Source organism: Dromaius novaehollandiae, chromosome 25 (assembly GCF_036370855.1).
Source record: "Dromaius novaehollandiae isolate bDroNov1 chromosome 25, bDroNov1.hap1, whole genome shotgun sequence".
NCBI classification, from domain to species: domain Eukaryota; kingdom Metazoa; phylum Chordata; class Aves; order Casuariiformes; family Dromaiidae; genus Dromaius; species Dromaius novaehollandiae.
Window position 1 is genome coordinate 672,796 of NC_088122.1, and position 14,075 is coordinate 686,870.

The 14,075-nt window shown below is 70.9% G+C and overlaps 2 protein-coding genes across 3 annotated transcripts; one reads left to right on the forward strand and one right to left on the reverse strand.

Moving 5' to 3' along the window:
- Positions 1-4,353: 4,353 nt before the first annotated feature.
- PLPPR3 (phospholipid phosphatase related 3) lies at positions 4,354-8,215 on the reverse strand. 2 transcript variants are annotated; one of them, XM_064497324.1, is made up of 8 exons: positions 8,121-8,215; positions 7,608-7,707; positions 7,232-7,417; positions 6,841-6,970; positions 6,391-6,586; positions 6,240-6,297; positions 5,819-5,963; positions 4,354-5,717 (listed from the first exon to the last, which is right to left on the reverse strand). In XM_064497324.1, exons 2-8 carry the CDS (start codon positions 7,680-7,682, stop codon positions 4,525-4,527), a joined length of 1,983 nt encoding a protein of 660 aa, XP_064353394.1. In that variant the 5' UTR covers positions 7,683-7,707; positions 8,121-8,215; the 3' UTR covers positions 4,354-4,524. The 2 variants fall into 2 exon arrangements, with proteins under 2 accessions (XP_064353394.1, XP_064353393.1); XM_064497323.1 differs by having other exon boundaries at positions 5,819-5,992.
- Positions 8,216-10,816: 2,601 nt separating this feature from the next.
- On the forward strand, positions 10,817-12,921 carry LOC112988069 (complement factor D). Its single transcript, XM_026108288.2, has 5 exons — positions 10,817-10,974; positions 11,348-11,501; positions 11,649-11,793; positions 12,076-12,333; positions 12,507-12,921. Exons 1-5 carry the CDS (start codon positions 10,896-10,898, stop codon positions 12,678-12,680), a joined length of 810 nt encoding a protein of 269 aa, XP_025964073.1. The 5' UTR covers positions 10,817-10,895; the 3' UTR covers positions 12,681-12,921.
- The last annotated feature ends 1,154 nt before the right edge of the window (positions 12,922-14,075 follow it).

The following is a 14,075-nucleotide window of genomic DNA, read 5'->3' on the forward strand; positions in this document are numbered from 1 at the left end:
GAAGCTTCACTTTTGATTGTTTTCTTCCCAGGTGGTTGTTGCTCATTAACGACGGGAAGTTTGTTGCAACCTGATCTCTGTCTAGAGAGGAGCTCTGCTGAGCCTGGGAGCGCAGCTCTGCTCAGCCGCTTCCTAGGTCAGGGGACGTGGCTGGTGTGTGGGGCCGCCAAGCCTGGCTGCAGGCAGCATAGCAGTGAGGGACAACGATGGGGAGCAGCTTCTGGGCTCGGTTCTCCGGTGAGGTCTGGCTGGAGTCGCCGAAGGGACCTTTCACTGCAAGACAACAGCAGATGCTGTGGGGTGGCGAAGGCCAGCGGCGCAGTGCCGTGGTGGGGGTCTCTCTCCGGAGAAGCGGCACCATGGGGAAGTGCTGAGCTTCCGGAGCAGCCGAGGAACCTGGCCGTGCCAGGTATCCCTGCCCCTCCGGGGGCTGACTGTAATGAATTGCTGATAGCTGCCTGCTGCAGTAATTATGGTCCCCTAGCTCTTCCACTCCTGGCAAAGTAAATATCAGTTGAGGGGATGGGCAAGAGCATGTGCTCAGGGCTGGATCTCCATGGAAACAGCTGCTTTTTTGTGGCTGCCGGGAGGCTGAGTTGTGCGAGTGGTTCCTGCATCCCTTCCCCCTACACGCATGCACTTACTGCATCGCACCGCGTGCAGTGAGGTGGCTGTGCTCATTGCCATGGAAACCTGCCGTGGGGCCGGGTGTGCGCAGGGGTGTGTGTGTGTGCACACTCGTGTGTGTGTGCGCTGGGAGGCTGCGACTGGCGGAGACCGCGGCTGGGGTGACTTGGGCAGAGGGAGAGGGCCGTTCCCTGGCTCTTCGCCAGCCTCCTGCCGCTGCTTGGCACCAGCGTGGGTTTTGTTCTCCGAACGTGCCGCAGTCCCGCAGCGGGGACGGGCGAGGGAAGGAGGCAGCAGCGCAGCACACCTCTATCTAAATGTCAGAGGGAGGAACGTGTTTGCACAGCGTATCACTATCGCAGGGTAACACCTGCTCTTACCTGTGTTCATAATTAGGCCACTTTTTTTTCTGACAATGTGGTAAAACTTTTTTTTAAGATGTTTTTATTGGAAAGTGCTGACTTACGGAAACCTAGATTTTTTTTTCAGCTGGAGCACAATATTCTCATTGGCTTACGGGATCCAGCAGATCTTCCAAATAAGCTCCTTCTCTAAGTGGGAAGAGAGGCCCACTGCAAATATACTGATGGGAAAGGCTGGTCTTTCCAAGCATCTGAGCATCTTTGGGTATGGAAAGTGAATTTAGCTAACTTGGCTTAGCTGCCAGCTCTGCAAATACTACTGCTAATCCCCTGAGCATGCCTCTGATGATGAGTTGGAAATGGTACTGCCTGTTTTTGAGTAAAGTTTCTAAAGCTGCTAATGCTGTTGGGGCTTGAACCAATATTTGCAAAAGAAAGACTTCCCCCTGTTGCTAAGTATCCATAGCATAGTCAAAATCTTGCAAAGATCTTTAGAGAGGGAAGCACTGTATAAACTGTCTTAATGCTGCGGCGTGGAGGGGAGGGTTACAGCCTTCAGGACCTCGTCCCACACCGAGCTCTGCTGCAGACCGAAAGTGAAGGCTTGGCTTCCTGACTGCTCGAACATTAAGGGTGGGACGCTTGTGAAACTGTAGGGTCATTTTTTAGCATGAATAGTTTAGGAAAACAAATGGTTTTATTGCAGACCCTAACTTTGACATGTGAATGGAGCCAGTAGCTTTCCTTCAATCTAATGTTCTTGGGAGGAAATTCCTGTTTATGCCCTGGTCAGCAGGAGCGATGACCAAAAGGAGCTTGGCAGATGATGGTGACTTTCACCTCCCTTTTCCTGTGCCAGGAGGGAGTTTCCGAAGCCCGTGGTGTCGGCCCTGGGGACAAGTGAAGCACAGGAGCAGAGAAGAAGGGTAAACAGCGCATCCGAGCAGTGACGCTGTTCTGAATGGGGATGGACAACAAACCCCTTTGTCTGGGTTGTCTCGCACTGTCTAGCCGTTCCCATGGTTTGCAGCGTGGAGGTCGGTGGGAAGCGCAAACTCGCTTTGTGGTTGTTTTCCCCTTCTTGCTTGGGCTGCTGCCATGTTGCTGGGGCTTTTCCTCAGCCCGGTGGGAGCTGGGTGCACTTCACCCCCCTCCCCGAGGAACCAGGAGCTCTTGGTTCCCCCAAGGACTTTCCTGGCAGGGGAAGGTCGGGTGCAGCTCCCTGCCTGTGCCCCATCGCCCGTCTGTCCTGCAGCGGTGACTTTGCTCTGTCCTGGCTGCCGGCGGGAGGGGGCTGTGCCGTGAATACGGCTCAGCTCTGATGGCACCCTGGGGACGCCGTCTCCCCTTCCCCTCCCCTGGGGCGGCGGGGAGGCTCCGGGGAGCTCCTCCTCCCGGGAGGACCAAGGATGCTCCGGCCCCGTTGGTCACCGAGGGCACCGTGTCGGGGTTCCCCTGCCCTGGGCAGCTGGCGGTGGCAGGGCTGAGCGGGGCGGGGGTCCAGCGGGTGGGAGGGGGCCGGGGCTGCGGAGGCTGCAGGAGCAGGGATGGCTGTTGCCATGGCAACTGCTGGGTCAGAGAAAGCGTGAAGCGGAGTGTGAAGCCATTCGTCATTTTAATGAGCGGGGAGAAGCGCTGCGGAGGGAGGGGGCCGCTTCCCACCCGCTGCTGCCTCACCTGGGCCCGGGAGCCGCCGGTGGCTCTGCAGCCATCCCTGGGGATGGGGCCGCGGGGACGGGACCCCGAGGCCTGAGCCGACCCCGAGGCCCCTGGGTGGTGGTGCTGTGCTGGGAAGGGGATGAGGGCCGGGGAGCAGGGAGGGCGTCTGGGTGGCCTTGGGCCTCCCTGGGTTTGGTTTCAGGGCTGGGCCGGTGCCTCTTGCCCTGCGAGCCCGGCCCAGGGTGGCAGTGCCAGGCTCCAGCTCTGCGGCCCTTGTGCACCCCGGCTCCACGTGGCTGGAACGGGTGGAAACCATGTGTGAAGCCTCTGTCGAGGCTGGCTCGGCTCTACCTTAATCTGCCCAAGAGTAAAACACAGCTGGGAGCAGCCCGCCGGGGGCCAGGTGATGCTGGAGCGGAGGAGTTGCCAGTACCTGTGCAGTAAAGGCAGATTCCTGCGCTTCTCCGACGGACGCAGCAGCTCCATCTCCCCTCGCCCACCGCCCCGGCCCCTGAGCGAAGCCCCGAGTCTCCGGCCGGCCCCTGCCCGGGACCCTCCGGTGCCGCGGCCGCCCGCCCCCCGCCCTGCTGCCAGCACCCCCCCGCTAATCCCCGGCTGGCGCTGCCGGCGCAGAAAGTCAGGGTTATGCTGGATAATCCATATGTTTGCAAGGCCGCGGCTTCGGGATATCCACCGCTAATCCAATTGGCGGGAGCAGTCCAGTGCTGGCTCCGCGTCACCCTTGTTCCGGAGGCGCCTGGGCTGCGCCGGGGTGGGAGGGGGAGCCTGGGGAAACCGGCCCCGGAAAAAGGGCCGAGCCGGGGCAGGGGGGTCCTCGCGGGCCCCCCGGGGCGAGGGGCTGGCGCGGAGCTGAGCCCCAGTGCATGGATCCTGGGGGGGCTGCAGCAACGCAGCGAGAAACCGCTGCGCTCGGTGCTCCCCTTCCTTCCCGTGGCGGCGGGAGGACGGGCGGCTCCCAGGGCTGGGGGTCTCTGTGGGTCAGGCCCTGGGACCCCGCGTGGACCCTGGGACCCTGCGTGCCCCCTGCACGCGTGGCTGAGCCCCCGGCCCGGCGCAACAGCCGAGCCCGCCAACATTCACGTCTTTATTTGCTTCAAACCACAGCACGCCCGGCGGGCGCGTTCACAGCTTGGAGACCCCCCGCTCCCACCCCGAGCCCGGCCCTGCGCGCGGGGCTGCCGCTCCGGCCCCTTCGCTCCGGGCGCCGTCCCCGTCCCCCGGCTGCCCCAGGCAGGCGCGACCACCCCGCGCCGTGGGGCTGCTCCCGGCTGTCCCGGCCACACGGCAACCGGCTGCTCGCAAAGAGCAGAGCTGGGGCTGAGCCGGGGTCTCCTGCCGCCGCTGCTGGGCTGCCCCGCGCGGCCCTCACCCAGCGAGGCCGTGTCCCGCCGGGACACCCTGCCCGCCCGGCCCCGGCCCCGGCGCCCCACCGCGACGCGCGCTGCCTCAGCCAGCGCAGTATTTACAGCCTCCGCGGGCCCTGGGCGAGCACCCCCCTCCCCCCCGCCCCCAAAAACGAACCGCTGCACAGGGCCGGGGTCTGCTACACCCCCCCCCGCCAACCCCCCCGGTCCCGCGGGACCGGCAGCCTCCGCCGGGGACCCCCAACCCCCCCCGCGCTGCCCTCCGCTCCCCCCCACCTGCAGGCAGATTTACACCCCCAGAATAAATTACACCCCTCGCGTAAAACGTCAGCACCGGTGTTAGAGAAAAAAGGGAAAAAAACCCCAAAGTCAAAGTGCCTGGAAACGCCCAGCCCCGGCGGGCGGGGGGAGCGGCCGCGGGCGCCAGCCCTCTGCTCCCGGCGGGTCTCCGGCCGCGCCGTGTCCCCGAGCCGCTTCGGGGGGGCTAATCCTTAAATCTCCGCCCGGCTTGCATTTTGCGGTAGTAGTTGTCCGCCTCGTGGTCCGTGAGCCCGTCCCTGTCGCCGGCGGGCTTCCTGCGCAGCGTGGCGTCGCGGCCGGCCGCGCCCTGGGGGTCCCCCCCCGCCGCGCCGACGGGGCCCAGGCTGCCGTAGCGCGGCTCGTCCTGCTCCGCGTCGCTGAGCGAGGAGCCGGGGGAGGCGCCGGCGCTGCGGGGGGGGCGGCCGCCCCGGCGCAGCTCGCCCAGCTCCACGGCGTCGGGGCCCTTGGGGCCCTTGGGCGCCAGCTTCCACTCCCAGGGCCCGTTGCCGGCGGCCAGGTGCACCACGGGGTGGTGGGGCGCGTGGGCGTCGATGGTGACGATGCTGCCGCTGTCGCGCTCCGAGGGCGAGCGGTACTGCGAGGAGTCGGAGCTGGCCGACGACGAGGAGGTCTCCGAGTGCCGGGCGGCGGCGCCGGGCTGCTTGGCCATGGCGATGACCTGCACCAGGCGCGGCGGGTTGGCCGCCCGCGGCGCCGCCGCCTTCTCCGCCACCATCACCCACTTGGCCCGGGCGGCCGCCCCGGGGCCCGGCGCCGCCGCGGCCTGGCTCTCCTCGGGGATGTGCACCAGCGGCGAGGCCCCCGGCCGCGGCTGCAGCAGCACGCGGGGCCCCGCCGGCGCCCGCTCGGCCGCCCGCGCCTGCACCGTGGGGTAGAGCGAGGGCGGGACGCCGTCGTCGTCGGCCCCGCGCGCGCCCCCCTCCTCGGCCAGCGCCGCGCCCCGGCCCTCCAGCGACTTCTGCTTCCACTCGGTGATGAGCTGCTTGGAGCGGGAGGCGTCCACGGGCACGTGGATGGTCATGTGCCGCCGCGCCGGGTCGTCCAGGGAGGGGGTGCTGACGCGGGGCAGCGTGTTGCTGAAGGTCACCATGTTCTCCTTGGCCATGGGGCTGCGCGGCGCCAGCAGGTCCACGTCCACGCTGGCCCGCTTGAGGCTGCCCAGGGAGTTCTTCTCGCGCGGCACCGGCCGGGCCGCCCCCTCCAGCCGGCCCGGCGGGTTGAGCTCGTCGGTGCTCACCGACTTGTTCTGCTGGTAGACGGAGTCGTGGCCCCGCTGCGTCAGCGCCCGCAGCGCGTCCTTGGCAGGCGGCGCGGCCGGGGCCCGCTCGGCCGGCGCGCGGAAGTTTCCCACCGCGTGGTACGCCTGGAGGGGGGGGCGGGACGGGGGTCAGCAGAGCCGGGGGCTGGACCGCGGCCCCGCCAGCATCCCGCAAAGCCCCCCGGCCCCGCGGGCACCGCGCTCACCAGGTAGGCGGCGATGCCGGCGCCGATGAGGAAGCCCACGTAGACGTCGACGGGGTGGCTGCGGTACTGCGTGATCTGCGTCAGGCCGCAGATGCCGGCGGCGATGGCGAAGGCGAAGACCAGGATGGGCTTCAGGAGTTTGGTGCTGTCCGAGATGATGGAATTGAAATACATCTGGCGGCGGCGGCGGGGCAGGGACAGGCCGTTAGTGGCAGCCCGCGGCGGGAGGCCTCGCGCCGACGCACGCGGGTGTGCGCAGCCGTGCACGTGCACGCAGCCGCCAGCGCGCAGCCCTGCAGCGGGGCCCTCGCCCGCGCGTGCCGCCGGAGCGGGATGCTGCCCGGGCTCGCACGGCCGCCGGGGCCACGCGGCTCCGGGACGATGCCCCACGGCGGGGCGGGGGCAACGCCGGCCGACTCACCGAGACATAGACGGCAGCGAAAGCGGAGAGCGTCGCGTGCTGGGACGGGAAAGTCTTCCTGCGAAGGGGACAATGGAGCGGGGTCGGCAAGGCCGGCCCGGAGGGACGGGGCAGGACGGTGCGGCGGCACGCGCGCCCGCTCCCGCGGTACCTGGCGGACAGGATGGCGTGCTTGTCCGGGCCCGAGCAGATGTCCTGGGTGACGTAGGGGTTGGCGTCGCAGGGGGTGCCCAGCAGCGTGTAGTTGGGCTTGCAGACGGTCAGGAAGAAGGGCGCGTGGTAGCCGGTGGCCAGCTGGATCACGTCGGTCACCAGGGCCGTGGCGCAGAGCCCGAACACGTGGACGCCTGGGGCACGGGGCAGCAGGTCACCCCGGATCCAGACACCCGCTGCCGGTGCCCTACTCCTCCGCTCGGGGCCGGATCCGGAGCAGCTCCCACCCCGCACCAGCCCACCCAGGGCACCGGCCCACCCAGGGCGACGGCCTGTAGCCGCCCCAGCACCGCATCCCGGACGCCGCGCTGCCGCCTCGGCCCCCCCAGCCCCTCGGATGACCCCCGAGGCCAGGCAGGCTCCCGGGGGCGGCGGCGGCACAACGTACCCACAAACCTTACGGTCCGGCGCAGGAAGGAGTTGAAGTTGCAGCCGCCGGCGTTGATGCTGCCCTCGGCACTGCCGCGGCCCTTCAGCCTGGACTGCAGGCAGTAGACGATGCCCTCCCCGACCATGATCTGCGGAGGGAGCGGCAGCTCAGCGGGGCACGAGGAGGGGGTGCCGGGGGGGGGGGGGGTCGGCAACGCTGCCCCACGGGCTTTGCAGCAGGCCGGGCACCACCAGGCTTCCTGCAATGGGCTGAAACCTGGCCCCAAAACCTGGCCCGGCTGCGCCCCAAGCGGGGATGTCTCCAGCCTGGTGTGGCCAGCCCCGTCCCCAACCCCATCCCCAACCCCGTCCCCCCCGTCCCCCCGCAGCGGGAGCAGCCCGGGACGCACCGAGGCGGCGGGCGCCGCGAAGGCCAGGCTGAGCAGCATGAGCAGCGGGATGAGCTCCTCGTTGGTCTCCACGTAGGGCATGGAGAGCGCCCGGTCGTAGCACTGGAAGCCCACCTTGGCCGGCTTGAAGAGGTCCGTCAGCTCCAGGAAGTACAGCGTGATGATGGAGGAGGCCACGATGGGCAGCTGCGGGCGAGCGGGGCGAGCTGGGACCGCGGCGCTGGCTCGGGGCACCCTCGGAGAGCCGCTCGCGGAGCACCCCGAGCAGCGCCCACGGCCCCGGCGCCGCGCAGCCCTGGCACGGGCTTCCCCGGGAGCCCCACGCTGGGCGAGGACGGAGCTGGGCTCGGCACCCCGGCCCCCGGCCCGCACCTACCTCCACGAAGTAGAAGCAGGGCAGGAGCGTCATGCTGTCCTTGGGCGCCTTGGCCTTCTCCTTGGCGGCGAGCATGGTCGGGCCGGGCGGCGCCGTCCCCCTGCGGCGGGCAGCACGTCGGCGCAGAGCGGGGGTCCGACCCCCGGGAAGGGGCCGGGCAGCTCCGGGGCTGAGCCGGCCCGAAACCGCCCCCGCGGGCGGCGGGTCCTCGGGGTGAGCCGGGACCCCCCCCCCGCGAAGGGTCCCCCCACCCCGCTGGGCCCACAACAGGTGGGGCCGAGGCACGGCTATCGCGACAGGCAGCTCTATCGCGACAGGCGGTGGGGGCGGGGGCGGGGGCGTGCCCCGCGGGGCCGGGAGGGGGCCGGCACCCCCAGACCCGCCCGGAAAAGGGGGCAAAACGGGGGGGCAAAACCGGGGGGGATCGGGGGGGGCAACGGGGGCCGGCGCGGGCGGGGCGGGGCGGGGCGGGGCGGGGCCCCCCCCGGGGAGGCGCCCCCCGCCCGCACTCACCTCGGCGGCGGCCCCTCGGGGCGCAGCGGGGCCGGGGGCGGCGGCCGGGGGCTCCCGCCGGAGCCGGGATGCTCCTGCCTCGGCGGAGCGCGGAGCGCGGCTGCTTCCTCCTCCCCCTCCTCCCCCTCCTCCCCCTCCTCCCCCTCCTCCTCCTCCCCCCCCCCCTCGCCCCCCGCCCCGCCCCGCCCCGCGCCGCCGGCCCCTCTGCGGGCGCGGAGCCGCCGCGGGGGCGCCCGGGCTGCGGGGGGCTCGGGAAGGCGGCGGCGCCGGGGCGGGCGGGAGACAAAGGCCGGGCGGGGCCGGGCGGCACCGCGCACGGGGCGGCTCCGCTCCCGCACATGGGGCTCCGCACCCGCAAAGGAGGATCCTCACCCGCACACGGGGCTCCGCACCCGCAGAGGCAGCTCGGTACCCGCAGAGGCAGCTCGGTACCCGCAGAGGCTGCTCCGCACCCCAGAGCTGTGCACCTGCCCCTGAGGCCGAGCAGGGCCCTGCTCCGCGCCCCCATTCCCGGCTCCAGCCCCAGCGCTGGGGGCTCCTGCCGCCCCGGAGCTGCGGGATCCGCCCGCTCCCTCCCCGCGCGCCGCGTTCAGCCAGGCGCCCTGGGGTGGCCCCTCCGCGGGGGCTCCGTCCCCGGCCACGCTCACCGGCACCGCGGGCGCCCGCCGCACCCGCCCAGGCACCGCCCGCTCTGAGGCCCCGCAAACTCTTTGCACCCCAGAGCCCCCAGGGAGCGGGTGGCCGTGCCGGGGTGGGGGGCACATTGCAGGGCTGAGGCTGGCAGCAGCCGGCCCCCCCGCAGGGTCCCGCTCCGCTTGCAGCCCGGGTGCGGCCTGGCGCGGGCACCGCCGCGGCCCCCGGGAGGTGCGGGAATCCTGCGCGTGACTCGCATGGAGAAATCCGCCGCCTGTTTCCTAGCAACGGGGTGTCCCCGCCGGTGTCCCCCACCGCCACAGCCGCACAGCCGCCGCACAGGCGATGCACAGGCGATGCCCAGGCAATGCACAGGGCCGTGTCCCCCGCAGCCGTGCGGGCGAGGACGGAGCCCCAGCCCAAACTGCAGCCGACGCCTCCAAGCTCCCCGAACCGGGGGGCTGCAACAACCTCCCCTGTCCCCCCAGGTCCCCAGGGCCTCTCGCCTAAGGGCTGCAGCGTGCGGCTCCCTGCGCGGCACCCGGCCGAGCAGCCCCGGGAGCCCTGTCCTGACCCCCGCGGCCGAGCCCCGGGGTGGCTCCGGGTCTCTCCGCGGCCGTGGGGCTGCTCTGGCCGGGGCTGCACTCTTCTCCGAGCCGCGGCACAGCATGGCATGGCACAGCATGGCATGGCACGGCGCGTTGCCCTCGTTCCACCTCCAGCCCTAAGTGGGCAGAAATCTCCCTGCGTATTTAACATTTAAATCCCAAATCGCTGAAATCCGAGATTAAGGAGCTCTCCATGCGGCTCTGCAGCCCCGAAGCGCAGAAAGCCGCTGTTTTAGCCAGGCGTGAGCCACCTCTGTGCCTTAACGCTCTCCTGCCCGCGCGGCACAGCATGGGCACCGGCACTGGGTGCATCCCGCTGCCGCCGGTACTGCCTGCCGCCGGCGGGTAGTGCGTGACTGGCTGCTTAGCTCGGTCCAGCTGCAGCCCGGGATGTTCGCGCAGAAATATAGAACAAAACCCAGCAATTTTGAGCCTCAATAGTTGTCACATATGAGAAAAAGCCACGTAAGCTGCAGCCGAGCAGCCTCCTTCCGCTAAGCGCTCCGTGGCATGCCGGGCTGCGCCAGCGAGGCCGAGCCCAGGAACGGGCTGCGGGACCGGGGCTGCGGGAATGGATCTGCGGGACCGGGGCTGCGGGAATGGATCTGCGGGAACGGGCTGCCGGGGCAGAGGGCAGGCGCCGGCACGGCAGCGCTGCACGGGGGCAAAACCTGGCTGCAGCATGGGGAGGCCGCGCTGCCCCGAGCCGCACGCCCCGCTCTGCCTCCCCAGCCGCGCGCTCTGCAGCCCTTGCGGGGTTTGTTAACGCGGCCTGGGGGGGGGGGGGGGGGGGGGGGGGGGTGTCTTGTCCCCGCAGGCGCTGGGACGTCAGGCCACGGCCTCCAGCGGCTCCTCCGGAGCCCGGGGACGCGCCGGGAGCCGAGGCGGTGGCTCCGCTTAGTGGCACCGGGGAGAAAGGCAGAGGGGCACCGCCGCCACCACCGCCATGGCCACCGCCACCGCCACCACGGCCACCGCCACCGCCGCCACGGCCACCGCCGTGCCCCGCGTGGTGAGGGCCCCGGCACCGCTCCGGCACCAAGGCAGGTCACGGCACCAGGGCCAGCGCGGGGGCTCCGGCTCCGGCTCTGGCCCCAGCGGCTCCGCGGCCCGCGCTGCCCTCCGGGAAAGGCCTTCCCCGGCGAGCGGGTCCAGGCGCCGCCGATGCAGCCGCAGGCAGCGTTCACGCGCGAGGAGCCTGATCCAGTTTCACATCTGAAAACAATAGTGCGAAAAATCCCCTGCTGCGGGTGCCAGAGCCGGCTGCTGGGAAAGGCTGTTTCCTCCCAGATTTGTTTGTGCCGGGACCTCTTGACCTGTTTTATAAGCCGAGCACTTAAAAACACTTGATATTTTTCTTCCTGCCCAGCCCACACTGCGGAAACCCCCCTTTCTCCCCCCAAATTTTCCCTTCCCACCCACCCCCCACGGCAGGACATAAAAGCAATCCCGGGCCGCGGCCCGGCCGAGGAGCATCCGCCCGCGACGCCCCGCTCCCGGCCGGAGGCAGCACCACCGGGCTCCCGCCGCGGCCATGGCCCCGCGCCCCTCTCCTGCTCCTGCTCCCGCTCCCGCCCTCGCGCTGCTGCTGCTGCTGGGTGCCGCGGCCAGGGGTGAGTGTGCCCAGCGCCGCTGCGCAGGATGCGGCCCGGGGGCCGGCGACGCGGCCGAGCGGGGACTGCGGCGCCCCGGGGGGTGACGGGCTCCGGGGGGGCCGCGGGAGAGGGGCTCAGTCACGCCGTGGCCCACGCTGGGCCGGGGAGGGCTGCAGAGCCCGTTTCGCAGCAGGGGAAACTGAGGCGGCGGGAGCGCGGCGAGCCCGGGGGGCAGCGGACGAGCAGCGAGGTCCGGCAGCGGGGATGCAGCCCTCCCCGGCCCCGGCATCCCGGCAGCAGTGCCGTGCGCCCCGAAACGCGGTGCAGCCCGAGGTGGCCCGGAGTGGGGGGTGACGTGGCCCCGCTAACGCGGCCTCTCCGCCCGCCGCAGCTCAGCCCCAGGGCCGGATCCTGGGGGGCCACGTGGCCGAGCCCCACCTGCGCCCGCACATGGCCTCGCTGCAGCTGGACGGGGAGCACGTCTGCGGCGGCTTCCTCATCGCCGAGCAGTGGGTGCTGAGTGCCGCCCACTGCACCGAGGAGACGTGAGTGCCGGCGGACGGGGGGGCCGCCCGCCCCAGCCCAAACCCCGGGGCTCTGCTCCGGCCCCCGCGGGGCTCGGGACCCCCCGGGCACCTCTGCTGCGGGGCCCCCCGGCTCCACCGAGCCCCACGCCGCCGCCTCTCTTGCAGGGACGGGAAGCTCTTCCAGGTGCTGCTGGGCGCCCACTCGCTCACGGAGCCGGAGCCCCACAAGCGCCTGTACCGGGTGCGCGCCCAGATCCCCCACCCTGGCAGCAACATCCACAACAACAAGGACGATCTCCTGCTGCTCCAGGTGGGCACTGGGCACCCGTCCCCGCTGGCCACCCGCGAAGCCTCCTCCGTCCCGCGGGACCCTCTGCCCTCCCCATCCCGCCGCACCGTCCCCGCTGCCCGAGCTCCGGGCCGACTCTGGGCATCTCCCTCCTCCCCGTGGCCCTGGCGGCTCCTGGAAGCGTCCCGGGGGCTGCGGGGGCAAAGCAAAGCCTTGAGCACGGACAAGCCCGGCGCCATCCCGGTGCCGGCGCCGGCCCCTTCCCGGCCCCGCTGACCCCGCTCCCCGTTTGCTTCCCGGCAGCTGGAGGAGAAAGCGGAGCTGAACGAGCACGTGCAGGTGCTGCGGTTCCAGCGGGAGGACCGGGACGTGGCGGCCGACACGGTGTGCGAGGTGGCCGGCTGGGGCACCGTCAGCCACAGCGGGCGCCGGCCCGACAAGCTCTACCAGGTGGAGCGGCCGGTGCTGAGCCGCGACGACTGCAACCACCGCACGCGCCACGACCACACCATCACCCGCAACATGATGTGCACCGACTCCCGCAAGAAGGACACCTGCAAGGTACCGCCGCCCGCCCCGCTCCCGGCCCCGCGGCCCCTCGGGGAGGGGGTGGGAGGGGGCGGCTGCGGGCAGGAGGGTGCTGGGGCCCCGGGAGCTCCTGGCCGGGAGCCGGGGCTGCTCCGCGGGAATTTGGGAGCAGGGAGGGGGCTGACCCGGCCGCACTGGTCCCGCAGGGAGACTCCGGCGGCCCCCTGGTCTGCAACGGGGTGGCCGAGGCGGTGGTCACAGCCGGCTCCCGGGTCTGCGGCAACTACAAGAAACCCGGCATCTACACCCGCATCGCCCCGTACGCCGCCTGGATCGACGGCGTCATGGCCTCCGTGGCCGGGCAGGGAGACGCGCACTGAGCCGCCCGCGCCGCTCGCCCCCCGCATCCCGCCGTCCCCAGCCCCCGCGCAGGGCTGGGCCCGGAGGGGGCGAGGGACGAGCCGGGGCGCGGGGAGCCTGGCCCCGGCCGCGAAGCACCGGGATGGAGCGGGGCCGGGGCGGTGGGGAGCCGGCCCCCGCGCGGGCGCGAGCCGCAGGCTTTGCTGAATGTGCACCTAACGCTGGCTGCGCCTCTGCAATAAAGCGACGACGATTCCTGCATGCGGAGCTGCTGCGGGGCCAGGGCCGAGCGGGGCGCGGGGACGGCGCGGGGACGTGACACCTTCCTCCCGCAGCGCCGGCTGCGCATCCCTCCCGCCGGCGGAGCAGGTCCAGGCCACCCCCCGCGGCCGTCCCCAACCCAGGGCTCACGCAGGCCCTCAGCCCTGGCCGAAGCCCGGGAGCGCTCAGGGGCTGGAGCCCAGCGCCCCGCTCGCGCTGCCCCATCCCGGCGCGCAGCCTTTGCGGGTGCGGTCGGTGGCCGCACGGGGCACAGGGGACGCTCCCAGCCACCCTGGGCATGGCCAGGGTCTGCCCGCACCCCCGGCACCTGCAAAAACGTCGGGGTGAGGGTGGCCCCCCAACCCAGGGCCCCCAGGAGCAGGGGTGGAAGGGGTTTGATCCCGCCGGCTCCTGCAGAGCGGCCCCCCAGGAGAGTGCATGGAGCCCATCCAGCCCCATGCCCCCCCCCCCGGGCCTGTCCTGCACCCCCTTCGCCCTCCCCACCGGTGCCAGTGGGTGCCTGCAGCTGGGGGAGCGCAGGGACATCCCGTGAGGCCCCCCCGGCCGCTGCTAAGCCGAGGGGGGAGCACCGCGCGGCGCGGCCCCCGAGCCCAGGACAGGGACGGACACCAGCAGAGGATGCGGGTCCTCCCTTGGGCACCAAGTAGAGGGGAAACTCAAAGACAGCCCGAAGCACAAACAACAGTTTCTAAAGAGAAACCTTTTCCTCTCCCTGAGGGGCATCAATCAGCCTTGTACGGAAGCAAATAAGTGCAACTCTCCACTGCTGCCAATGCAGCGAGGGGCTCCAGCCTCCCGGACGGAGGATTTCTTTGCTGCCGCTGGTTGCGGCTCCTCGCAGAGGTGCTTTTGTGGCTCACGGGAGCAGGGCAGGCTCTGCCCGCTCTCCCCGGCCGGCGCTCATTGCCACTCCACCATCAGCCCTTTGCTCTGGCCCCAACAGCCCCGAGCAGCAGCTCCAAGCGGCTGCGGAGCACCGGGAGAAGGTCCCTGCACGGGCCCTGGGGAGGGAGGGAGGGAGGGAGGGAGGGAGGGAGGGAGATCCCACCGCTCCGCTCTCCAGGCTGGAGCCTCGCAGAGCCTCCTCCTCCCAGGAGCACGGTGCCCGGTCCCTGTTGCTTGTTGGCCATCCC

Coding starts and splice junctions, on each gene's coding strand:
- PLPPR3 (XM_064497323.1), bottom strand. CDS start 7,682: ATGCTCGCCGCCAAGGAGAAGGCCAAGGCGCCCAAGGACAGCATGACG. Junction 6,298..6,390: donor CACGCCATCCTGTCCGCCAG/GTACCGCGGGAG, acceptor TCCCCTTCGCAG/GAAGACTTTCCCGTCCCAGC. Junction 5,718..5,818: donor CCGGCATCGCCGCCTACCTG/GTGAGCGCGGTG, acceptor CCCCCCCTCCAG/GCGTACCACGCGGTGGGAAA.
- LOC112988069 (XM_026108288.2), top strand. CDS start 10,896: ATGGCCCCGCGCCCCTCTCCTGCTCCTGCTCCCGCTCCCGCCCTCGCG. Junction 11,502..11,648: donor GCCCACTGCACCGAGGAGAC/GTGAGTGCCGGC, acceptor CCTCTCTTGCAG/GGACGGGAAGCTCTTCCAGG. Junction 11,794..12,075: donor ACGATCTCCTGCTGCTCCAG/GTGGGCACTGGG, acceptor GCTTCCCGGCAG/CTGGAGGAGAAAGCGGAGCT.